Source organism: Aquarana catesbeiana, linkage group LG02 (genome assembly GCF_042186555.1).
Source record: "Aquarana catesbeiana isolate 2022-GZ linkage group LG02, ASM4218655v1, whole genome shotgun sequence".
In the NCBI taxonomy this organism is placed as follows: domain Eukaryota; kingdom Metazoa; phylum Chordata; class Amphibia; order Anura; family Ranidae; genus Aquarana; species Aquarana catesbeiana.
Genome location: NC_133325.1, coordinates 545,516,537 through 545,543,887, shown reverse-complemented (window position 1 = coordinate 545,543,887; position 27,351 = coordinate 545,516,537). Strand labels below are relative to the sequence as shown.

At 44.1% G+C, this 27,351-nt stretch overlaps 1 protein-coding gene across 6 annotated transcripts in view; it reads left to right on the top strand.

Annotated features, from left to right (window-relative positions):
• The window catches only part of AMPD2 (adenosine monophosphate deaminase 2), a 334,786-nt gene extending 307,700 nt beyond the window's left edge, over window positions 1-27,086 (top strand). For all 6 annotated transcript variants that reach the window (XM_073615888.1, XM_073615890.1, XM_073615891.1 and 3 more), the window contains one exon: window positions 18,245-27,086. In XM_073615888.1, coding sequence (XP_073471989.1) covers window positions 18,245-18,496 — 252 coding nt within the window. In that variant the 3' untranslated portion in view covers window positions 18,497-27,086. The remainder of the gene's footprint in view (window positions 1-18,244) is intronic.
• The last annotated feature ends 265 nt before the right edge of the window (window positions 27,087-27,351 follow it).

The following is a 27,351-nucleotide window of genomic DNA, read 5'->3' as shown; positions in this document are numbered from 1 at the left end:
ACGCTCGCCAGAACCGGGACACAAACTGACTACCCCTGTCCGAGACAATCACCTTGGGTAGCCCATGTAAGCGAAAGATCTCCCGAGCAAAAAAGGAAGCCAGTTTCTTAGAAGTGGGTAACTTCTTAAGTGGAATACAATGAGACATCTTTGAGAACCGGTCAACCACCATAAGGATAACTGTGTTGCCTTGGGAGTTGGGCACAATGAAATCCATAGACAGGTGGGTCCAGGGCCTCTCTCCATTGGGTATGGGTTGTAGGAGGCCCACTGGAAGGTGTCGTGGAGTCTTACTCTCAGCACACGAAACAGGCAGCTACGAAGGCAGTTACATCAGCATATAGACTAGGCCACCAGAATTGTTGGGAAATGGCCCAAGTTGATTCTTACCAGGGTGGCCAGCTGACTTGGGAGAATGGTAAGTTTGGAGCACGGCAGTACGGAGACACTCTGGGACAAAGCAGCAGTCACAAGGTTTCTCAGGATGAGCATTGACCTGAGCAGCAAGAATTTTGTCACCCAAAGGAGAAGTAAGACTGGTGCGAACCATAGCCAGAATACTATCAGGAGGAATCATAGGAACCGGAACCAACTTGGAATTGGAGGAAAATTGTCGTGACAAGGCGTCAGCCCTTACATTCTTAAGGTAAAAATGAGACAATGTAATTGAAACTTGACAAGAAAAGAGCCCATCGCGCCCTTCTGGGAGAGAGGCGTTCAGCCTCAGACAAGAATGTGAGATTCTTATGGTCAGTAAGAATGAGAACCGGCACAGTGGTACCTTCGAGGAGATGTCTCCATTCTTTCAGGGCTAAAATTATTGCCAACAGCTCTCTGTCACCAATCTCGTAATTGCACTCGGCAGGTGACAATTTCTTGGAAAAGTAGCCACAAGGATGCATAGCACTCTCAGAGGTAGGACGTTGAAGCATCAACCTCAAGGATAAAAGGTATTGTAGGATCAGGATGTGCCAACACGGGAGCAGAAACAATGGCAGCCTAGAGACTTTCAAAGGCCTTAATGGACTCCAGAGACCAACTCTGTGGGTTACCATTCTTTCTGGTCATATCGGTTAGGGGCTTGACCAGAGACGAGAAGTTACGAATAAACTTCCGATAATAGTTGTAGTTGGCAAAACCCAAGGCCACTGTAGGACTGCCGAAAGTTTCTTTGGGTCCATTGAAAAACCAGCAGTGGAAATGACATTTGGAACTCACACTTCTCCGGTTTACAATAGAGATTGTTCTCTCTTAATTTCTGAAGCACAGACAGACATCTGTGTGGTGGCTGTGTGGTGGCTCTCCAGGGACTTGGAAAATATGAGGATATCATCGAGATAAACCACCACACATAACTGCAACAAATCTCGGAGGACATTGTTAATAAATTCCTGGAAAACTGCTGGGGCGTTACAAAGGCCAAAAGGCATTACGTTTTCCACTCGTCGGCCTCCTTAATCCTCACAAGATTGTAAGCCCCTCTCAGATCAAGCTTAGTGAAAACCGTTTCTCCCTTGAGGCGGTCAAATAACTCTGTAATCAACGGGATCGGGTAGGCTTTCTTAATCGTGAAATGATTGAGACCCCTATAATCAATACAAGGTCTCAGTTCACCCCTCCTTTTCTTCACAAAGAAGAAGCCAGCACCAGCAGGAGACGAGGATTTGCGGATGAAACCCCGAGAAAGTGCATCTGCAACATACTCCTCCATGGCCTTATCCTCCAAGACCGACAAAGGGTAAACCCGGCCACGAGGGGGAGTGGCACCAGGTTGAAGGTCAATTACGCAATCATACGGCCGGTGTGGAGGTAAACTACTTGCTTGACCTTTGTCAAAGACAACGCTAAAATCACGGTACTCCTCTGGCAGGGAGGAGAGTGAAGAGGTACACAGGACCTTGGCTACCTTCTGGAAGCATGTTTCACTGCATTGTGGTGACCAGGAGAGAACCTCAGCACGGAGCCAATCAAAAGAGGGGTTGTGCCTCTGTAACCAAGGATAACCAATAACCAGTGGAAACCAGCGGAGAGGAAATCACTTGGAATTGGATTATCTCATGGTGAAGAGCCCCTATGTCCATGGACAATGGAACCGTCTCATGAGTCACATGGGCAGGCTGTAGAGGCCTCTCGTCAAGAGCCTCAATGGCAAGTGGAGTGTCACTCAGCTGCAGTGGAATTGAGCGCTTTGATGCAAGGGCAGCATCAATGAACAGGCCTGCAGCCCCAGAGTCGATTAGAGCCTGTATCTCGATAGACGACTTAGCCCAAGAAAGGGTGACCAAAACAGGGGCTTATCCTTCTGGATAACTGGGGACGACACAACACCACCTAAGGTCTGCCCATGACAGGACCTCAAGGTTCAGGTGTTCCCAGGACGGGTAGGACAAGACTTCAAAAAGTGACCTGCCTGGCCACAATAAAGGCACAATCTCTCCCTCCTCCTAAAGGCTCTCTTATCCACAGAGAGACGCGTGAAGCCCAAGTGCATGGCTGACCGACTCAGTACCAGGAGGCATGGGAGGTGAGGGAAGCACGGGTGGGACTGCAAAGCTCTGAGGCAAACGTACAGGAGGCTTCCGCAAGTGCTCCTTAAAAGAAAGTCTTTCTATGAGTCTGGAGTCAATGAGGATGGCAAACGAGATCAAGCTGTCCAGCTCAGTGGGTATATCTCGGGGCTGCCATCTCATCCTTGATGGAATCTCATTGTTCCAAGCAACCTCTGCTGCCAGAGTACGGAACTCAATGGCGTAGTCGGCAACAGTTCTTGTACTCTGTTTGATGGACATGAGGCACTTGGCAGCAGAAGCAGAGCATGCGGGAATGTCAAATACCCTTTTAAAGGAGGCCACAAACTCAGGGAAACTCAAGACAACAGGTTTATGCATCTCCCATAGAGGGTTAGCCCAGGCCAAGGCTCTCTCAGAAAACAAAGATGTCACGAACCCTACTTTGCTTCTGTCTATGGGAAACGCCTGGGGCAGCATCTCAAAGTATATCTTAACTTAGTTGAGAAACCCTCTGCATTGAACTGGATCGCCCCAGCGGAACCAGACACACCTCTTATAGAGGTAATACTCAAGGCTGGTGCCTGCACAGAGACTGGCGCAGAAGCAGGGATGGCCTGCAACTCAGGTTGTACCGGAGCAGCCACAGTGGGAGTTTCCAGGTGAGCCGTGCCACTCAGGAGCGTTTGTACCGCTATGGCAAACTGATCCATGCGGTGATCTTGCTCATCCAATCTGGAAAAAATATTACCAATAGACTGACTGTATCTTCTGAATTCATGGCCTTCACCTACTGTCAGAAACCATGAACCAGACCGAGACAGAAGTACAGTAAAATCACAATTGTTTATTAATAAAAATAAAAAGGTAAATAGAGTAAGCATAGTCAAAGCATAGCCAGAGTCCAGTAACTGGATCGTGTAATCAGCCAAGCCAGAGTTCAGTAACCAGATCAGGTAATCAGCCAGGCCAGAAGTCAGGGATCCAAGTAGAGAAACAGCAAGCAGGATAAGGAGCCAAAAGGGATATCAGTAAAGCCAGTCTTCAAACAGGAACGCAGGAGATGGTTTCTTGTGATGTGACCAAGGCGAAGGCAGGAATGAAGTGAGCTGGAGATCCTTAAGTAACGATGCTGACGTGCAGATCCACAACAGCTGGTTAACTGTAGAGAGAGATGAGAGCTGGCAATTAGCCAACAGCTGAGCGGGAGGAAGGGCTGAGCCAGCCCTGACAGTTACACGTCCACTCCTAGCACCATCTTGGACACACCTGCCATCTCAGTCGGATTACATTTTTTTTAATTCAATAATTTTTATTTATATTCATACAAAATACATCACAATATACAATATTCATGTGCTAACACAATACTAAAACCACTATTAGATGTATATAGGAAGCCAATAAAAAGTGCTCTCTTATTTTTACCCATTTTTTTTTCCTTTTCTCTTTTCTTTCCCTCTCCCTTCTCTCCCTTCCCCTTTTAGCCCAAATTACCTTCCTCCCTAACCCCTTATTTATTCATCTTATTGGTACAACGTAATCTACATCTCATCTACTATCGATTCTTTTAAGAAATAAATACCACATTTATACAAAACATATGTACCCGGGGTATTAAACTTATGAGAGAATGAGTTTAGGACAGAGAATACGTGCAAATTTACCAGAAGGTGATAAAAGATCTCCCCCTTCCTTCCTGTCTCCCCCCCCCCCCCCCGCCTATCTTCCCCTCCAGGCCACTTCCCTCCCCTCCCTCCCTCCCCCCCCATCCCACTCATCCTACCCACCTCATACCATTCTGCCTTTATTAACTTCTATAATCATAAGGACACTATATCTATATTTCCCTACAGTGGGTATCCCATTTCTTCCAACCAGGGTCTCCAGAGTTTTTTAAATTCTTTCAGGTTCCTTCTCTTTATATATACTGCCTTTTCCTTCCACATCGTTTCAGTCACCGTTTTAATCCACTCATCTTTCCGAGGGGGGGTTCTTGCCTGCCACCTTTGGGCTATTAACTTTCTTGCCTGGAAGAGACATCTCTGAACTATTATAGACTTGTAAATTCCTCTATCTGTACTCTCCCCTTCTCCTAAGATACATAATTTCTGATCCATTTTAAGTTCTAAAGAGAAGATCTTATTGAGGGTTTCTACTATCTCTGACCAATACCGGAATAATTTCTGACACTTCCATAACATATGTAACAGGTCCCCCACATCTTGACATCTGGGGCAGTTGGCATCTATCCTCCGCCCAAATTCAAATAACCTTTTAGGGGTGTAATAAGTCCGATGGAGTAGCATCAGGTGTGAAATCTTTTGGGCAGGTGAGACTGACACCCGGTGTCCCCCCGCTAGTATCTCCCTCCACTGTCCATCTGAAAACACACCCAAGTCCCTTTCCCATTTACCTCTACTTTTAAGTTTTTCCGGGGCCTCTATGCTATTTTTACAAATATATGGGTATATTTCAGCTATAGACCCGCAGTGGCCCTCCTGGTCTCCCAGCTTTTGAAGTATAATTGACTCATTCCAGGAGGGTCCCTGACCCCCAAACTGTGTCTTAAGAGCGTGTTTAATTTGTATATAATTATATAATGACCAATCCGGTATATCAAATTCCTCCTTCAATGACCAGAAGGATTTTAGGGAAGACTGATTATATAGCTGGACTAGTTTATTTATTCCTCTTTTTTCCCATAATTTGATTTTCCCTATTGCATGTAGTTCTTGTAGGTTCTTATTATTCCACAATGGAGTACATTTAGTCCATCCACTCATTCCCTTCGTGGCTTTAATAGATCTCCAAACTTTTGTTATTAATTTGACTGTAGGGGTTTTATGTATAAAGGAGTCCGCCTCCAATGTCTCTATCACGGTCCTATGGGGGGCTCCCATGATCAACAATCTCTCATTGCTGAATCCCCTAGGAATCGAATTTCTCCCCAGGTGCTGCAGCTGGGCTGCCAAAAAATAACTTCGTGGGTGGGGTACTGCCAACCCCCCTTCCTGCGATGGAAGTTGTAAAGTCTGCAAACTTATCCTAGGGGATCCCCCTTTCCATATGAGATCTCTAAATATTGTATCTATTTTGTTAAACCATTTCCTACTTATCCATATTGGCGAATTCTGCATTATATACAGTAATTGGGGAAGCCATAGCATTTTAATTAGATTGCACCTCCCCGCTGTTGATAACGGGAGACCCTTCCATATTTCAGTCTTACTTTTAAATTTCTTTAACAAGGGGGTTAAGTTTTTATTTAGGTAACTCTCTGGATCTTTCGTTATTTTAATACCCAGATATTTCGTTATCTCTGTTATTTCTAACCTGTTATTATTTAAGGGGGCATCTACTCTAACGGGGTCCAATGGTAATAAAACTGATTTTCCCCAGTTTATGGATAATCCCGAGATTTTCCCAAACCTCGAGAATATATCCATTACTTGTCTCAGGGATCCCTCAGTGTCTCCCATGAATATGAGGACATCATCCGCGTATAATGCGATCCGCTCCTCTCCATCCTCCCTCCGGAACCCCTCTATTATTCTATCTTGCCTCACTGTTGTAGCTAATGGCTCCATAGCTAAGGCAAAAATCATGGGAGACAAAGGGCATCCCTGCCTTGAGCCCCTCTCCAGTTTAAACCTAGCCGAGTAATCGTTATTGATTTTAACTTTTGCGTTTGGTTCATTATACAATACTTTAACCCAATTAATGAATGAAGGACCAAAACCATACTCCTTTAATACTCTCCAGATATATTCCCATTCTAAGCTGTCGAATGCTTTTACCACATCCAGCAGAAGAACTGCCCTAGAGCTCCTGTTTTCCGTGGGAATCTGTAAGTTCAATAGAACTCTCCTGATGTTCATACTTGTTGTACGATGGGGTATGAATCCCGTCTGGTCCGGATGGACTACTTTGTGGATCACTTTCTTTATTCTGGCAGCCAAAACTTTTGCTAAAATCTTTACATCTGCACAGAGTAATGATATGGGTCTATATGACCCAGGATCCAGGGGGTCTTTCCCCTCCTTATGCAATACAATAATTGTGGCTTCTGTCATTGATGTAGGTAATCTCCCTTTCTCTTTTGCCCAGTTGAACACGTCTAGAAGTTCCTGAAATAGTACTTCCCCGTACTGTTTATATATCTCGACTGGGAGACCATCAGGGCCAGGTGATTTATGGTTGGCCATTTCTGTTACCGCCATTTTGATCTCTTCTATTGTAATTGGTCTTTCCAAATCGTCAATATCCATCCCCTCCAATGTTGGCATTTCGATATTTTGAAAGAAATTATCCATTTTCCCCTCTCCCATAGTCCCACGAGATTTATATAGCCCCTTATAATATTCTTTAAACGTCTCGGTAATTACTTCTAATTGAGATGATATCTCGCCTCCCGAGGTCCTAATGGCTGGGACTATGGATGGGGGGGAGCTGGTCCTAACTATATGGGCCAATATCTTCCCGGCTTTTTCCCCTTCCCCATACATAATTTGTTTCTGAAATACCCTTTTATTTTCTACTTTCCTAATAATTATATCTTTATACCTTTGTTGTTTATTCTCCCACAGTCTCTGTTTTTCAGGGGAAGGTTCATTCGTGTACTCCCTTTCAGCATCAATTAGTTCCCTCCTGAACCTCTCCTCCCAGTCCCGTGATGTTTTTTTAATTTTTGACACCTTCTGTATAAGTGAACCCCTCAGGTATGCCTTCAGTGCATCCCACATCACCCCCTTCGATGTGGTTCCCGAATTAAGTTTTATAAATTCCTTCAGTTCTGCTATTACCCCTTCCTGGCTCTCTATTACTTCCAGCCAAGCTGGGTTCAACTTCCATGTTCTATATACTTTCTTGTGTCCTGGGTTTACCGAGATTGTAAGCAGGGAATGGTCCGATACTCCTCTAGGTTGATAAACTACGTTATTTATTACTTGTGATGCTGACCCGTTACCTAAAACCAGATCTATCCTCGACAATGAAGCACAGGAACTCGAGTAGCATGAAAACTGTGAGGCCTTCAGGTTCCGTATTCTCCAGATGTCGGACAGCCCTGCTTCTTTAAGAAATTGTCTCATGTTTTCCTTGACTCTGTTTCCCCAAGGGAAATCTATCTGTTTTACTATCCAAGACTACGTTGAATTCCCCGACCACTATGACTGGTAACTCAGTCTTGTCAATTATAAATTCCATGAGGTTATGCATAGTATCCAGTTTAAACGGAGGAGGGATGTATATATTAGCCAGTACGCATTCCAAATTCTCTATTACGCAATGCAAGAACACATACTGCCCTTCTTCGTCTACCCTGCACTGTCTGCAAGTAAACGCTACCCCACTGCCAATCAAAGTTGATACTCCTCTTGAGTAGGAGGTATGCGTAGAATGGAACTGGTATTGGTATCTTCTATTCCTCAAGTTAATTTTTGTATCTTTTGTCAGGTGTGTCTCTTGCAGACAGGCTATTTCAACTTTAAATGTATCCAAACCATCAAATACTGCTGCTCTTTTAACAGGAGAACCCAACCCTCTAACGTTCCATGACCCAATGTTCAGAACCAGGATTTACTATTTATATTTATAGACAGGAGATCTTGTGGTAGGGGGAACAGGCAAAAAAAAAAAAAAAAAACCAAAGGACCACCTCTAAGTCCCCTCCACTAGATAAACAGTGCTCTATCCCTTTGTGTTTCTGAACAACTAAAGTGCTTATCTCTATTAATAAGAGGGGTTTTCCCCATCACTCAAACTTTTTACTTTAGTAACTTCAAGTCCTAGAATCTTACCCATAATTCACATATCACACGTATTTATCATAACTATTTTTATATTTTACTAGTGTACCCTGTGTAACCCTGTGAGATAATATATTATTTATTGTGCAAAAACATTTCCTTACGATCCTGTGATTCAAACGTATCCTTTTCTGTATCCTCTTACTATAATCATTACCCTCCCCTTCCCACCTCCCCAAACCCTCACCCCCCCCCCCCCCCCCCCCCCCCCCCCACACCATTCTAGGTCCCCCTTGATGGCTTTTTTTAATGACCGTCACACACTCCTCTACCCTTTCCCTACTTATTCCCTTTATTCCCCCACCCCCCCGCCATCCCTTTCTCCCTTCACCCAAACAAAAGAAACCCATCTCTTATACTATCTCAACCCTGTGAGTCCCCCCACCCCACTTATACAAAATATATCGCTTTATTCTCATTCCTTCCTCATTTACAACTCCTGTTTATTTTGGCGAAAGCTGATCTTTCTTTTCCTCCAGCCATGCTCGCGCCCTCTCCGGGGACTCAAAGATCTGACTTTTTCCAAGTGCGTTTACCCGAAGCCTGGCAGGATAAAGAAGAGCGTATGTAATATCAAACATTTGAAGGCTACGCTTAATTCCCAGAAATTCCATCCTACACTTCTGCAGTTCAGGTGAAAAGTCAGGGTACATTGATATCCTAGCACCATTATAGGACAGGTTCCCTCTTTCTCTAGCCCTTCGAAGAAGAGTCACCTTATCCTTATAGTTTAGAAATTTCAGTAACAAGGCTCTTGGAGGGCTTCCCTGAGCGGGAGGTCTAAATGGAACTCTATGCGCTCTTTCAATAGAGAACTGCTGTGAGAATGTCTCTCTTCCAAAAGTTTCAATTAACCACTTTTCCATGAAACCTATTGGGTCTGATCCCTCACTCTTCTCAGGGAGCCCTACTATCCTCACGTTGTCCCTCCGAAGTCTATTTTCCATTTCGTTGAATTTTTCCATAAGCCTTTTTATCTGATCTTTCTGTGCTTTCATCTCTTGCTTCATTGGGTTCAAGTCATCCTCCAACAGACTTATTCTCCCTTCTATTTCTGTCACTCTTTCAGCCATTTTCTTAAGGTCATGGCCAGAGGCGGCTCTAGGCTTTATGAGGCCTTAGGCAAATCTTAGACATGAGGCCCTACTCACGCCCATTATGGGAAAAATAATTCAAACATTTTCTTGGCCCCCACCCCTAGCAATTTCGCTTCCCATCCCAACATCCCAAAAAACAAATGAACATAAACTTAACTAAAAAAAACTTTAATAATATAAACATAAAGATCTAGTTCACACTCACTGATTGCTCCAGGCTCACTGATTGGTTTCTAGAGGTCACTACACATCATTACTGCTTACTGATTGGTTGCTAGAAGCTACTGCACATTATTACAGCTCACTGATGGATTGCTAGAGGTTACTGCACCTTTACTACCGCTCACTGATGGGTTGCTAGAGGTTACTGCACATCATTACAGCCTACTCATTGGTTGCTAGAGGTTACTGCATGTCATTACCGCTTACTCATCGGTTGCTAGAGGTTACTGCACATTATTACCTCTCACTGAAGGGTTGCTATAGGTTACTGCACATTATTACTGCTCACTGATTGGTTGCTATGGGTTACTACTTATCACTCACTGTTTGCTCACTGGGTGGCAGGGCAGTATTATGGTGTTTGATGCAACTGTTGGGGTACAGATGGTTGGATGACAGGATGCAGTTTGGGGTGATGGTGGGAGTATTGGGGAGAGGCTGAGATCATATCTCCCCTATAATGATAGGGGGTAGGGTGATAGGATGCCAGAGGTGGGGTACAGGAGGGATGAGGATGATAATGACAGGAGGTAGGGTGGTAGCATGCCAGAGGTGGGGTACAGGGATGATGGGGATGTTGATGACAATAGGCACGCTGGTAGGATGTCAGCAGTGGGGTACAGGGGGGATGATGATGAGGTGGGGTGGTAGGCAGCTGACAGTGGGGTACAGGGGATGAAGAGAATGATGATGATAACGGGGGTAGGGTGGTGGATGCTAGACGTGGGGTACGTGGGGGATAAAGATAAGGATGATAACAGGGGTAGGGTGGTGGATGCTAGAGGTGGGTTACATAGGGATGACAGGAGGCAGGGTGGTAGGATGTCAGGGTTGGGGTACGGGGGGGATGATGATGGCAGGGGGTGGGGTGGTAGGAAGCTGGCAGTGGAGTACCAGGAGGGATTAAGATGAGAATGATGACAGGGGGTGGGGTGGTAGGCTGCCAGAGGTGGGATACAGAGAGATGATGGGGATGTTGACGAGTGGGATGTCGGCAGTGGGGTACAGGGGAGGGGGGGTGATGATGATGACGTGGGGTGGTAGGCAGCTGACAGTGGGGTACAGGGGGGAGATGATGATGATGTGGGGTGGTAGGCAGCTGACAGTGGGGTACAGGGGGGATGATGATGACATGGGGTGGTAGGCAGCTGACAGTGGGGTACAGGGGGGGATGATGATGTGGGTTGGTAGGCAGCGGACAGTGGGGTACAGGGGAGGATGATGATGACGTGGGGTGGTAAGCAGCTGAAAGTGGGGTACAGGGGGGATGATGATGACGTGGGGTGGTAGGCAGCTGACAGTGGGGTACAACAGGGGTAGGGTGGTGGATGCTAGGTGTGGGGTACATGGTGATGATAATGACAGGGGATGATGATGAGAGGGGGTGAGGTGGTAGTCAGCTGGCAGTGGGGTACAGCAGAGATGATGGTAGGGTGGTGGGATGCCAGGAACAGGGGGATTAGGATGAGGATGGAGATGATGATAGGGGTAAGTTGGTAAGAAGCTGACAGTGGGAAGTATTAAAGGAGGTAGGATGCCAGGAACAAGGGGATGAGGAGGATAATGATGATAGCATGGGGTCCGTAGGTGGCATCATCTGCTGGATTGCATGCATATCATCACTCAAGGCAGTGTGTGAGGTCACAGGGGGCAGGGCGGAAGGCAGCGGTAATTCTTGGGAAACCCTCAGTCAGGAGGTGACGTCACGGGTGGGATGTGTCAGTGTCGGGCACGGGAAGGACTGTACCTTTGAGGCTGTTAGTTGCAGACTGGCTCCTGGATGATCGCCGGGCTTCAGCTCTGACAGGTCCTCCTCCATTTCAGATCGTCCACCCTGCAGAGGAGATCGGGGAGTCGGGGGAGCTGCTCAGCTACTGCAGGCATTATCCAAGCTCTGCACATAGCCGGAGTCAGAGATCCGCGGTGCACGGCAGGAGGGAGGAGCTGGGGGAGAGGAGTACATGGTTCCACCCACTGACCCTCCGACCTCAGGCAGTGGTGAGTGACAGTCTGTCCCTGGGTGGGGAAAATGAGTTGCGGCCCCAGACGCAAGATGGAGACACCGACGGGGGGACATTCCCTGCATCTCCCACACACGCGTTAGGCTCATTAGGCGGCCACGAGGCCCCTGGGATTGCAAGGCCTTAGGCGGCCGCCTTATTTGCCTAATTAGAGAGCCGCCTCTGGTCATGGCTTACTTGAGATAGTTCCTCCTTAATATCTTTCATTTGGTCTGACATTTCACTCAGAGATTGTTTGCAGGCGTTAATTGCTGTAAGGATTTCTTTAAGAGATGGCTCGCCTTCCGTTATATGAGTCTGGGTACTGTTTGTTTCTGATGTTTTCCCCACTGCACCTGCACCTTTATTTGAGGGATTCTTTATTGTAATACTACTTGTAGGCGTATTCATCTGTCCCTGACTCTTCCTGTCCGTTGCTGTCTTGCTTTGTGCCTGCTGCACCCCTTTCGTTGGCGTGTGGTCCGTTGCGTTGACCAATTTCTCTAATTTTGCAGTTGCTGCAACCGCTGCTGCCGTTGCCCCTGCCACCGCTGACACTCCACCCTTGTCTTTTTCTTTCTCTTTAGCTGATCGCAGAGACTGAGCCCCCATAGCTTCCATATTTGCATGCTCATCTCCCTTCCTTCTTGTCGACATTTTAACCCCTCTGACCACAACTAATTTGTATTGTTTATCGTGCTGCAGCAATACATGAGGGGACCAGGAGTCAATATAAGGGAGTATCAGATAAAGAGAGAGGTACTTTTAGGAGTGTTTCAAGTTTCAAACATTTCAACTGCTAGTACCCTGAGTTAAGCTTCTCAATATAGTATACCACAATATGAGATGTTATAATGCAATGTACTACAGCCCTCGTTTCATGTCACCAGCAAGTCCCACAGGTTACTATTTCTTATTTAAGCTTCTTTTCAAAATAAGGGCATAAGAATGGTGTTTATGAAAGATAGCAGCACTTCCTTCAGTCCCATTTCACATTTTAATTTCCACTCTCCCCCCTCCAGAAACTCACCCCCCAGATGAACAGTTCACTCCTCGACATTCACGGGGTCAAATCTTCTCAGCGCCTCTGGTGTCTCGTTCGTCATTCAGATCAGCCTTTCACCTTAGTGCCGCTCTCAACGGTCTCAGCGGTCCTTCCCTGCTGACACCTTGACGTCAGCTCTTACTGTGAGTGTCTTGGCTCGTAATCCCGCGAGAGTGTATCGCGGCTTCACTTCCGGGTCTTACACGACTCCAGCGGCACCCGACGAGCGACGAGAACACCCGAGGATGTTGAAGGGGGAAGCACCTCAGCTCCTTGGGAGAGGAAACGCCACTTTAGGTAGGGACAAACGGCAAAAGGGCTCACATATCACCAATCCACAAAGCAGCGTCAGCTAGTTTCATGCAGCAGGTAGTAGGTTGCTGGTGGCAGTGGCAGGTACTCAGCACTACTAGTGCATTCCTCCGGCCATATACTCCTGAGCTTTACCAAGCTATAGGTGGAGTGAGGAGAGCACGCACGCCGCTCCTCACTGACTCACTCCTCCATCCACTTCCGGTGTCAGTCGGATTTAAGCCTGGATTTTGATTAGGCCACTCCAAAACCTTAATTTTGTTTTTTTGAGCCATTCAGAGGTGGACTTGCTGGTGTGTTTCGAATCATTGTCCTGCTGCATAACCCAAGTACGCTTGAGCTGGAGGTCACAAATTGATGGCCAGACATTGTCCTTCGGGATTTCCTGGTGGAGTGCAGAATTCATGGTTCCATCAATTATAGCAAGTTGTCCAGGTCCTGAAGCTGCAAAGTAGCCCCAGACCATCATACTACCATCACCATGTTAGACTGTTCGTATGATGTTATTGTCAGGGCTGGGTTTAGCCCTTCCCTCTCTGAGCTGGCCACTCAGCTGTCGGCTAATTGCCAGCTCCTATCTCTCCACAGTTACTCAACTGTTGATGATATCCTGCTCGTCAGTCCTGCCTACTTAAGCCGTCCAGTCCAGAGGATCTCTGCCTTTGCCTTGGTCATCATCACAGAATCTCCTGCGATCCTGTTCAAGACTTGCTTTGCTGACATCCCTTCTGGCTCCACACCCTGCTTGCTGTTCCACTATATTGATCCCTGACTTCTGGCTTGGCTGACTATTCATTCCGGTTACTGAACTTTGGCTGAATACATTTGTTCTTTTTACTTTTATTATTAAACAAGTGCGATTTAACAGTACCTCTGTCTCGGCCTGATTTCATGGTTTCTGACAGTTATTTTTATGAAATGCTGTGTTAGTTTTACGTTAGATGTAACAGGATGCACACTTTCCAAAAAGTTCACCTTTTTGTTTCTCCCGTCTACAGAATATTTGTCCAAAAGTCTTGGGAATAATCAAGATGTTTTTTGGCAAATGTGAGACGAGCCTTTGTGTTCTTTTAGGTCAGCAGTGGCTTTGGTCTTGGAACTCTCCCATGGCTTCCATTTTTGCCCAGTTTCTTTCTTATTGTTGAATCATGAACATTGACCTTAAATGAGGCAAGTGAGGTCTGCAGTTCTTTATATGTTGTTCTGGGTTTTTTAATGACCTCCTGGATGAGTCCTCATTGTGCTCTTGGTGTAATTTTGGTAGGCCAGCCACTCCTGGGAAGGTTCACCACTGTTCCAAGTTTTCTTCATTTGTGGATAATGGCTTTCACTGTGGTTCGCTGGAGTCCCAAAGCCTTAGAAATGGCTTTGTAAGCCTATCCAGATTGATACATGTCAATTACTTTATTGCTCATCTGTTCTTGAATTTCTTTAGCTCTCGGCATGTGTTGCTTTTTGAGATCTTTTAGCATGCTTCACTTTGTCAAACAGCTTCTATTTAAGTGATTTCTTGATTCAACAGGTCTGGCAGTAATCAGGCCTGGGTGTGGCAAGTGAAATTTAACTTTCCGAATAATTTGGTTAATCACAGTTCATTCATAATTTTTTTTTTTTTTGGGGGGGGGGGGGCGCAATTACTTTTTCACATAGAGCTAGGCAGATTTGGACAACTTTTTTCCCTTAATAAATGCAATCATTTAAAAACAGCATTTAGTACTGATCTTTGTGTAATATTAAAACGTATTAGATGATCTAGATCATTTAATTGTGACAAATATGCTAACAAATAATAAATCGGAAAGGGGGCAAATACTTTTTCACAGCACTGTAACTCAAAAGTTTTCTTTTAGGGTCAACAAGTTTTGTTTCCTGCTATTGAAGAGATATAAAAAATGCTGTTAATGGTATTGTTAACAGACCAAAAAAGGAGTATATAAGTGAAACACATTATATTCATTATAGTTTACATACACTTTAAATACATTCTGAGTCACTGACCTGTAACAAGCATCCAGATGACAAGTTTTGGGTTCACTCTGCATATATGTGCTGCCCTTCTTGGTCAAAAGGCATGAGAATAATGAGTCATCATGGGCCGCATTAGTCCTGTAGGAGTCTGTTGCACAGCTTAGGTTACATTCACCCGGGTGGCCAGGGGTGGATACTTTGCTGCGTTCAGCCTTAAATGTTGCCTCTGGATTCTGCTGTTTTTTGTGCTATAGCCCCATACAAACTGGTCGATTAGCTGTGAGCCAGGTGGTGTGTGGTCAGAAATGCCATTGAAACATCATCTGTCTGCATCCTGTGTTGGTCTGGGGCTCTATTTGCATGTTACTGCTCAAATGAGCATGCAGCGTTTAGCTCTGTTGCCAAGAATCCACTGATTCTCACCAGTGGCCAACCCCAGCTGTCCTTGTAGGGCCATCTTAATAGAATTATGGGCCCCTGGGCAAAGTAATGCACTACAGAATAAACCCAGGTTCACACTGAGGGCAGGTTTGAAATCATGCAAGTTCAGCTCAAACCGGCATTTCAGCCCGACTTTGGGGATGATTTTCCAGACATCTGTGCGGGTTCATGCACAGATGTCAATTGAAATCGTCCCCAAAAGTAGTGCAGAAACTACTTTTGGAAATCGATGCGGTGCCGCAAAGCCCGCGTCGCACCGATTCAGACAGTGCCATTGCTGGCAATAGGCTCTGCTTTGGCATGCGATTTGACATGTCAAATCGCATGTCAAATAGGCCCAATGTGAACGGGGGCTTAAAGTATAAAAGGTTGATAGATTTATTATATTATTAATTTATTAGATTTGATAGGTCTGTGCTGCAACTTCGCCGCACCTGTGTGCAATGCATGTGGTTGTGGTGGGGTGATGCAGTATTTAGGGAGTTAAAACAAGTGGTGAGCAGGTGATTTTGCCATGTGTGGATTGTTTTTCAGAAGAGTGGCAGCCTTTTTCAGGCTGTATTCACACACAATGCAGAGCTGCCAGAGCAATTCACTGAACTGGCAGCTCTGCGTTTCTGGCTGTGGTTGGGCAGTGTGGTGCATCACATTACTCCCTTTTTTTTGTAGGAACTTTATTTGAAGTGTAAAAAAACATACACTTCATTCAGGGCAATGTACAGCAGTCAGGCGCGTTGCATTGCTGTAGAGTGCAGTGCGATTTGGCATGGTGCGCTGCGATAAAATGCACCATGCGTTGCAGGGTGAATGGGACACATAGGAAACAATTGCTTCCTGAGTATCCCTGATGTGACAGACATTTTACAATGCAGTAAAACATCTGTCACTGTATATAGTGTAAATTAGGCTACATTTACACCGGTGGTGATTAGGGCTGGTGCGCTTTGTAGCGCCAGTACCTTCTGCAGCTCTCAGCAGGTAGGTGCGGCTGCCGGTAGGTGCGGCTGCCGGTGGCTGCACTTATTCATGGCTCTCTGTGCAGCCAGTGATTACTTGTGGTGAGCGTTGCTGGACACAAAGTGCATGCAGCAGCAATCACTATAGCGAACAGGGCTGGCAGCCTCATGTACCCACTGACAGCCTTAGGCGTTACTGCTGCTACAATGCACACCGACCCTAATTACTAGTGTGAATGTGGCCTTAGCCCTCAATCAGAGACTCAGAGCAGAGAGTAGAGCAGAGGAAGGTCCATCTGCAATTGTCTAGGGGGTGTTTAGACACACTCAACAAATTATTCAGCCAGAATCTACTACTGTGCGCCTGCTGTAGTGTGTGTGTATCCCAGTTTGGCATCTGTCCTGCACACCTGCATATACACACAGAAAGCCCCTTCACAGTGCTGTGTGTATCTGAGGGTGGACTATGGGCAGGCACAGCAGGGATAGGATGGATCGTGAGGACACGGAGCAGTCACTGGCCTGTTCAACACGCTGCGCTGTGCCTGCATTCCTATTCCTGTGTCTCGCAATAGCTCTCTCACAGGTTTTCTGCAAGTGAGGTATTGAGTAATAGGATCAGCACAGCACAGTGACAGCTCACCCGCTCCGAGCCACAAACTCCTGGCCGGGCGGCAGATCGAGCCGCCCACACCCGTGATCACCAATGATAACAACTTGAAGACTGCATGCAGCAGATGTGCGCTGTGCCGCTGCTAACAGTATTACTAGAGTACCATTCCACCCCAGCATTGCCAGCAGCCTCCCCCTAGATCTGATGGCCCCGATGGGGCCATATGTGCACCTGGGGCCCCTGGGCTATGCCCAGGTGTGCCCGCTTGATAAGATGGCCCTGTGTCCTTGTGAATTTGACCACTATCATAGTGGACCATTGTACTAGAAAACATTCTGTCATAACAGTGTCATAGGCTGGCTATGTTTGCCGTTAAAGCGAAGTTCCACTCAAAAGTAGAAAGGCTTCAATGCCGAAAGGCTTCAATGCCGGGTTCCCTTACCAGAAATCCCGGCGGCTGCACCCGACAGCCGATCCGACGACTGGCTGGGGTGCCGAAATCATGGGCTCCCTGGACAGGTAAGTGTCCATATATTAAAAGTCAGCAGCTGCAGTATTGGTAGCTGCTGACTTTAATTTTTTTGTGGGGGAGCTGGACCTCCTCTTTAATCATACACTAAAACAAATAAGAGTAAAAACTTTTTATACTTTAATATATTCATCATATGCAGAGTAGCGCTTGCCAAGAGGCAATCTATAACTATAACTAGTTATAGCTAACATACAACCCTCCAACTGTAGGAAAACTTTAAACAGTAAGCTTTTCTTAATAGGAATCTACAACTGTGTACTGCAATTTCTCTACAGTGAGAGGACTACAGATTTGTCTTGTTCTAGATATTCCACTTTACACATCACCAATGAATTTGTAACATCAATTTTTAGCATCAGATTAAAAAGTCAGCCAACTGAATATAGTATTTCAGTTGTGGATGCACTGATGCCTTACATCTGTTGGCGATTACCTCCCAATGTTGTTAGCTCTGTAGCCTCCTGATTTTAAATCATATTTGTCCATCTGCAGTAAGGGAAGTTTTATATCTTTTTTTGAATTATCCAGAAAACATTTACGTAAGCAGGGTAATAACTAATAATAACTGCAGTGGCAAGACCTGGGATCTCATCTTCAAAATCCCTGAGATATATGATAGCCTGGTGGCTAAATCTGCTATTCAGCAAGCACCCAAAAAGAATGTTCGTTTTGTGTAACCCCTTAACATGTACATTTGCTGTGAAGGGCTTCTATTTATTTTAACCTTTTTTTTTGTGACAGTTCAAAAGTTACTGGCTGGGCCCCAGTTATCTTCGTGAAGGTCCAGAGGGGAATGATATCAGAAGAACCAATGTACCTGATATTCGAGTTGGATACCGTTATGAGACTCTCTGTGAAGAACTTACACTAATTACTCAGGCTCTACAGAGTGAGGAGCTGGAAACCATTCCAGAAGAAATGCTCTGTATGGGAGCTGGACTAGAACGTAACACTAAAGGAGATGTCAGTAGTATGGGAAAAGAGAACAATTAACCCTGATTGAACCATAAACTCTAAAGGGGGGAGGGAAGAGGCCAGGGATTTGGATGACCACATGCATGGGGTTCATTGTTTGAAAAAATGAAGCATTGATAATAAAGATAATTTGGGAAAGAGAGCAGACCAAGTGAATGAAAAGTGTAGTAGAGGTGCAATTGGCACTGTGATTATAAAGGAACATAAACAAAGACATGAGGTATACATTACTGAGAAACATAAAAAACTAAAGCTAGATAAAAAGAGGAAATTGTTAATATTTTTCAGAAAAACTGAAGAATGAGAGCATGGAATAACAATTCTTGATGCTGAGGATCAGAATGACTGATTTTCATAATGGTAGCGAATAATTAGTAAGCACAAAACTTAAGTGAAAACAGCCTTTATCTAAAATTAAAAAAGAAAATAAATACGACAACCTGGACTATGGAAAAGCCTGTGTAATTGTAACAGAAGCAGAGGAAGGATCTTGAAGTGGGCCTAGCATCAGATTTAGGTCATCCTACTAATGCTTGCATTATAAATAATGTGTAAGGGCTCATTCACACCATAATGTACACCATGACCCATGTTGTAACATGTGTTAACTCAAATAGTAATGGCACTGCAGTTGTGTGTTGTAAAGCAAAGTTAAAGCTGAACTTGAGAGATGTTATATTTTATATGCATATGCGATACCTACTACAGTAATGGCCTTGGTCTTCTGAGTGCTGTGCCAAGCATTTGCCCTTCTGCATAGTAACTGCAGTGGGTCATTCGCTCAGCACAGCCGCCATTTAGAAAAAAAGGAGCGCAAATCGTTCTTTGATTGGATGAGGTGGCGATTGTGGCATTACCACCTCTCCTCTCCACCTCATCGTATCAGAGAACATTTTGCATTCATTGAGACAAGTGCAGAGCATTCTCTGAACGGTGCCACAATGAGGGAGTGACCCCCCCAGTGGTTACTATGCAGCAGGGCAACAAATAAGCACAGCACCCAAAGGACGGCAGTAATCACTGTAGTAGCTAAGGCTACTAAAGAGATTTACTTTAGAAATGTATGCGTTTGGGGTAAATGAGCCCTTAGTATAACACAGGTATTTTTTACCTCTTACAATACCTCCAGGATAATACCTTCATCTGCCTTAGGCCTCTTTTATACGGGACGGATCCATGATGATCCGCCCCGTGAACATCCGCTTGCTCAGCGGGGAGCGCTCCGCCGCTCCCCGCTGAGCAGGCAGATGACAGGTCTGTCTCTGCACACTGTGCAGCTACGGACCTGTCAGAGCGCCACTCTCCCCTATGGGGGATCGGATGACGACGGACCGTAGAGTCCGTCGTCACCCAATTCGATCCGAAAACGGATGGAAAAGTACGTTTTTCCTCCGTTACACTTTTTCGAATCGGAGCGGGTCAGATGTCAGCGGACATGTCACCGCTGACATCCGACGCTCCATAGAGGTCTATGGAGGGTCCGTTCAGGTCCGCCTAAAAAACTGACAGGCGGACCTGAATGGATCGTTCTTGTGAAGGCCTTTCTCTTTAGGAAAAAAGCAGCATCTTTATTCAGGCATACTACAGGGTAACTTCCTAACTGCTCTTATTTGTCCTTCCGGTAGAATTAACACTGTATTAACATTTGCTTGTTGTGTCAGTACCCAGACTTGTTTAAAACATAACCTTTGTTATGCATGTTTTAAAAAGCTCTTTCTTATTTCAGAGTTGATCATTTGTTTCTTTGACCAACCTGTGCTAGGAGGACTACCTGGTAAAGTTCCCCTGTAACACTGAGGAGGCAGACTATATCAGTAGAGTAGATACTGTATTGTACTGTATGTTGCTTCATAATATTTCTTACATCTTCTCATTATTAATTTCTGATTGTCTTCATTAGGCCCCTTTCACACTTATACGACTTGCCCAAGATTTTGTACTGCAAAATCGTACGACAAGTCATTCTCCATGATTTTCAGTGACTACTATTCATATTGGCACGACTTTAAGACTTCAAAATAGTCCCTGCACTACTTTGGTCCAACTTCCATGTGAGTTGATGTCCATAGACCTCAATGTTAAACCCTCAAGTAGCATGCAAATCGTACCTGAATAATATAGACACGATTTCAGTACAACTTTGTAAGCACAAGCTGAGAATGGTTAATGCCAAAGGCAAAGTCGTACAAAGTAGTACTGCTCCCAAATCGCGGCAAAATCACGCAACTATGAAGTCGCACAAGTGTGAAAGGGGCCTTAAGAGAGCTATCTTAAATTTCTATAATCTTTGACTTACTTATTCTTACCAAGTTCCTTTTCTTAACTCTTCTCTGCTGTCCCTCTAGTATTATTTCTCTTCTGTTTTGTATACCTGCATACAATTTTAACCCCTTCCCGCCGACCATACGTATATGTGCGGCCTTGGCTTTCCGGGGTTTCTGCAGCTGCAGGCATCATCCCGGTAGCGTTGTTTTGAGCGGGCGATCGGCTACCCGTATATAACAACCGATGCAGCTAAAAGCCGCTCGGCTGTTTTACCGGAGGAGCGGGAGGGGACAACCCCCCCTCCCGCCGCCTCCCGCCGCTCTTACAGGAGGCCCGGTTTCCAATCGGCTGCCTCCGGTGGCTGTGGGCGGGCTGGAACAAAGCCGTGGGTGGCTTCGTTCCAGCCTTCTCAATGTAAACGCGGAAGCGACGTCATGACGTCACTTCCCCTTTACTCAGCTGCCAATGGCGCCAAATTTAAAAAAATACACAGTATTCAGAATCGCCGTTTTCGGCAATCTGAATATTTTGAAGTGCAGAGGAGGGATCGGGGGTCTTTTAGACCCCCGATCCCTCCATAAAGAGTACCTGTCACCACCTATTACTGTCACAAGGGATGGTTACATTCCTTGTGACAGCAATAAAAGTAAAAAAAAAAAAAACATTTTTTTTAAAACACAATTTATAAGTCTAAAAATAAATAAAATAAATTAAAAAAATTTTTTTTTTTAAAGCGCCCCCGTCCCCGCGAGTTCGCGCAGCGAAGAAAACGCATACGGAAGTCACGCCCGCATATGTAAACGGTGTTCAAATCACACATGTGAGGTATCGCCACGATCGTCAGAGCAAGAGCAATAATTCTAGCCCTAGACCTCCTCTGTAACTCTAATCTGGTAACCGTAAAAAAATTTAAAGCGTCGCCTATGGAAATTCATAGCTACCATAGTTTGTCGCCATTCCACGAGTGCGTGCAATTATAAAGCATGACATGTTTGGTATCTATTTACTCGGCGTAACATCATCTTTCACATTATACAAATAAATTGGGGTAACTTTACTGTTTGGATTTTTTAAAATTCATGGAAGTGTCCCTTTTCCAAAAATTTGCGTTTAAAACACCGCTGCACAAATACCGTGTGATATAAAATATTGCAACAATCTCCATTTTATTCTCTAGATTCTCTGCCAAAAATATATATATATATATAATGTTTGGGGGTTCTAAGTAATTTTCTAGCAAAAAATATGGATTTTAACTTGTAAACACCAAATTTCAAAAATAGGCTTAGTCATGAAAGGGTTAAACTGTCATTCTATTCAAATCAAGAATGTAACCTTTAGTAAAATGTACACAAAATCATATCCCCATAACTCGTTGTGCCATATTTAGTGGCTTCATCGGGAGTGAAAATATTAAACAACATAAACAGTGAGAAGGATGTCTGTGCACACCATAGTGGGCAGTCACTTCTTTTATCCACCAGGGGAAGGTATTACGTTTACACTTGTAGAAATAATGCTGGAATGGTGAGGCCTGTGACCAGCAATGAAAGTAAGCTGAGACAGCAATCTCTTTGTCCTGGGAGCTGAAAAAAACGGCTGAACTTTTTCCCAGCTTGGCATCCACAATATGCCCCACCGAAATGCTTCCAAGCACCTTCCAATTCCAGGGAAGATAAAGTTACAGTAGGGTTAGCGCTATTTCAGTCCCTCAGCTTCCAACTTCAGGATTTCAGCCACATCAGAGATGGTAGCTACCCAGCATGCTGCTATGCCAGGCCCTAACACACAGCACAGCCACTCTTCAAAAGTGGGCATGTTCTGCGACAGGGAACCCCCTTCCTCCCCTTATTCACCTATCACTACTCAATGAGAGTAGTGATAGGTGGACAACCATCAGCGGTGCTCCTGTGTTCTTTGTCCAACGGCTTTGTGCTGGGTTTCTCTAAGCCCCTGTGTCATCCATGTGGCTCCAGCCTTCAGGTACTTTCAGTTTTTTAATCCAAGTCTCTGCATGACCATCAATCGACTGCTGTATGCCTTGGTGAACATTTTATTATTTTTTTAACAACAATAAAATGTTTTTACTTTATCTCTGAGGGTCCTATTTATGTCTGCTGATCAGCGCTGTTCACCCCTTTGATTATATATATTTTTATACAACTGTGTATGTAAGTCCTTACTGTACCATGAGAGTCCATAGTTGCCTTAGACCCTCTGCCTTTTATTGTCAAAATTGACAGGACGACAGTACATTATCATACTCTTATTAGTGTAGTAGCGATAATTAAATGGACATTGGTAACTTTCTTCTAGTTACCTCCTCCAGGCTCCACAGAAACAGATTCCAACATCCTTCTTTATAGAAGTGAGAACAGTATTTCTGTGATTCATCTGGGCACACAAGTCAATTTGATTTTTTTAGATGGTACTTTGTGTGCTAAGTCCAGAGGGGGCATCCATTTTTTATGCAGCCTCACATTTGAACAGGATTGTGTAGTGACGCAGACATAGATCTGGATAGAGGTAGAACAGGTTATGACAGAAATTCCTCTTCCACAACTCCCTTGGTGTACTACAGACATAACGACCTGCATACGCAACCAAACTACTATAGTGCCCCACATTAGTAGTATTCATAAAATATGCCCCATGTTTGAACATTTACCCTTCCCCATTTTCCCGGTACTTGACAACCCACAGTTTTCACCAGGCATATTTGATACTGGCCTCCAGATGATGCAGAGAATTGAACGCTTATGCTTCGCTCACTTCCCATGGTTTCCTTTTGGCCAACCATACCACACATGAAAAAAAATTCCACATACTCTCCCCTGGGATACTCTAATTACACCATTTTCTGTCTCCTATGCCAGCCCCCTGAAACCATATGAAACTCACTTCATAGAGGAAGGCTTTGTGAGGCACACTCTCTCCATACTTTACCCGTTACTAGTGCACTGTGCACCCACTTCCTGATTTTCCTGATCTTTATTCAGAAATGTCCTGGGATTTAAAGACTAGTTTCTCCCCATCTCAAATTGACATACCAACATACCTCTCCCATAAATCATCTATCAGTAATACTTACCAGGAGGTGAGCTACAAACTGATCACTGATGGTACAGGGTCCTTTACTATCCTGCATAACAGGCTCTATCCTCTATATTTTTTCTGGGAATGCCCCAGGTACTAAACCTTCTGGCAAACAGTCAGACTACTCCACAAACAGTTACAGACTTTCAAATCCCTTATAATCAGGCCTTCTTTCTTCTCCATCACAATGCATTTTAAAGAGGCTCTATAAACACTCTTTACTCACATCACTATTGAGGGGATGGAGGAGGCCTTCCGATGGAGATGGTTCTACTGTTGGAAATTTATCTAAATACATACATACAAATATCCCCCCTTGACATCAGTTGTGTTTCTCTACTCATCACAGAAGCTGGACCCCACCCCCTATTATTTTCCCTCGTTCCCTCTTTACTAGCTCCTTCTTATGTTTTGAAGATTTGATATTTTTCATTTTTACTACAAATTGAGAAAACTCCATATCAAGGCACACTAACTTAGAAAAGACAAGATCACAACTCCTTAACATCACAAGCTTTATCATTTTTGTGTAACAGGCGAAAGATATGTAGTTTTAAGATGGTCAGAAAATTTAGATTATGATGGATCCAAAATGCTGTTAATGCAATTCTGTTAAACTCTGTGAAAAAGAGAAATATTATTGGAATAAAGTTAAAAAGAGCGACTATATAGAAGAGTTGTTAGGTAAAAGAAAGTATAACTTAATAAGATTAAGTCTGAATCAAGGGACAGTAAAGATTTAAATCCTAACATGTAGTTCCAAAAGTGCAAGTTTGGAAAACAGGTTGGCTATCAAAGGGCCAAATGTATAATTGTCTGATATACAAGAAATCTTTTTAAGGCAAACCATAATACAGTTGTTTTGTTTTAACAAGTCTGGATATTGACACAATAAACAAGTGTTAAGCAGAATTACCCAAGGTCAGCATCTACTTTCTGGACCAAGATGACAGTCATGTAAATTGTTATTCCTGTGCTATTCCTAGCTGTGATCACATATGTCTGACACAGATCAGCCTCCTGCTATAGCCTCTCACTCTGCTTTCCTCAACTTGCAGCAGACTAAGAACATCTCATCCTAGGCAAAGTCACTTAACTAGAACTTGAAAACTACTTTTTAATGATGAAAGGTACAGCTTTTTTGAAAAAATATACTTTTTGTGTATTTTGTCACAAATGTAAGGCATTTATTCAAACAGACCTGTAAGTTACCAAACAGGCCAATATACAAGCATTTCATATCACATAATTTAAAAACTGCTGGTTTAAAGATATTAACTAGGAGATGCATAGATGTTTACCTTTTTCTAGGTAAGGCAAGAATAGTACACCTATTCTGCAACATCTATGAACTTGAAAGGGTTTACCACCTGTGGGGAAATAAGAATGTTATACACAGTAGTTTGCAGTAGTTTTATGTATCTACAGTCTGCCATTGTTGCATAAAATATATAACACCATGTAAGTAGTTTTGGATACAAAATGACGCTGTTTATAGACATGCTAAACATGTTTTCTTTAAAAAAATAATTTAAGTTAACTGTGCTTGAAAAAAAACACATGAAATGTGGTTGGCTTATATAAGCAACGCCTTCATTTTTACTTTTTACGGTTTTGCCGATAAACTCCGTAGGTTTCTCTGACGGAACTCCGACGGAATTCCATTCAAGCGGTCTTGCCTACACAGGGTCAAACCAAGTCCGATCAAAGTCCGGCCATCAAGAACGCAGTGACGTACAGCACGTACGACAGGACTAGAAAAAGGAAGTTCAATAACCAGTAGCCAATAACTTCTGTCTTGTACTTGCTTCAGAGACTTTTTCTGTCGGACATTCTGCTCGTGTGTACGCGGCTTTAGCGTTTTTAGCATAGTATCCATATTAAAATAAAGAGGTACTCAGTACAGGTTAACTTAAAGTGTATGCATAGGCACTAAGCAATGTTTGCTCTTACATGCTTATGCTGCCCAATCGGTCACCAGAACTCCAGTAAGAAATCTGGTACTGTACTTTAGGCTATGGGAGAAATCATATCGCTTCCCCCTTCCTCAGCACTCATTGCTTGAGTGGCTGATTCGCATTTGTATAGACAATTACATCTTATCTGAAACACCCATAAAATGGTGCATTTGTGGGTGCAGAAGAATTCACAAACAGTAAAATGGCTTATTTTGACTTATGCCGCGTACACATGGTCGGACTTTTCGACTGGACTGGTCCGACAGACTTTCCAGTGGACTTTCGACGGACTTTTGATGGACTTTTTGACGAACGGACTTACCTAGACACGATCACACCAAAGTCCGACGGATTCGTACGTGATGACGTACACCGGACTAAAATAAGGAAGTTGATAGCCAGTAGCCAATAGCTGCCCTAGCGTCAGTTTTTGTCCGTCGGACTAGCATACTGACAAGCAGATTTCTGGGTCCGGCAGAGTTATGACGTAAAGATTTGAAGCATGTTCCAAATCTAAAGTCCGTCAGATTTGCGACTGGAAAAGTCCACTGAAGATCCGGTGAAGCCCACACACGATCGGATTGTCCGCCGGATTTGGTCCGTTGGCGTCCGTCGGACAAGTCCGGTCGAAAAGTCCAACCATGTGTACGCTGCATTAGAGTTGTCATAGTGTCTGCTGGTTACCCTACAGTTATAGTTTTGCATCTTTGCATCTGCCAAACAGACATTTTTTTACTTTTTATTAAATTGTATTAAAACTATTTAAATGCACACAAATATAAATTGTTAATTTGCACAACACAGATTTTCAGAAGTACCCATACATTAAAAGTGGAACTAAACCCATCAGTTTTACTGTGTCCCAAAAGATTTACACTCAGGTCAGGCTGTGAATGATAACTATTACAGTTGCCTGTGCTGTCAACTGAACAGTTCAAATTAATGGTGTCATAGCTGATCAAATGTGCAGGCCCACAGGAACTGCAGATCAAACAGAGACAAAAGATGGCAGCTTTCTTGGCTATAATGAATGGTTTAGTTCTGTTCTGCTATAATCACACACATAGGTTGGATTTGATGGACTTGTGTCTTTTTTTAACCTCACCTACTATGTAACTATGTATAAGGTGACCATATTTCCAAAATTAAATTTGGGGACACTCTATTGACCATGCCAACTTTTAAGTGCACCCACAACAGCAGGCAACCATTTCAATCACTGTTTAAACAGTATAAAAGATATGTAAATGTTAAAGCAGAGATCCAGCCTGTTGTAAAAAAAATAAAAATAAATAAAAGTCAGCGGCTACAAATACTCTAGCTGCTGACTTTTAATATAAGGACACTTACCTGTCCAGGTATCCCGCGTTGTCGGCACTCCTGGCCGATTCATCCATGGCTAGATTGCACCAGGCAGTGGAAGTGGCTTAAAAGAAGATGATTAAACAAAACCTGTGCCTAGTTACTGTAAATACTGTACACGTATTTCACAGTCCTTATACCCACAAAATACCACTAACAGTGATGAAAGAAAAAATATAATGGCATCAGTGT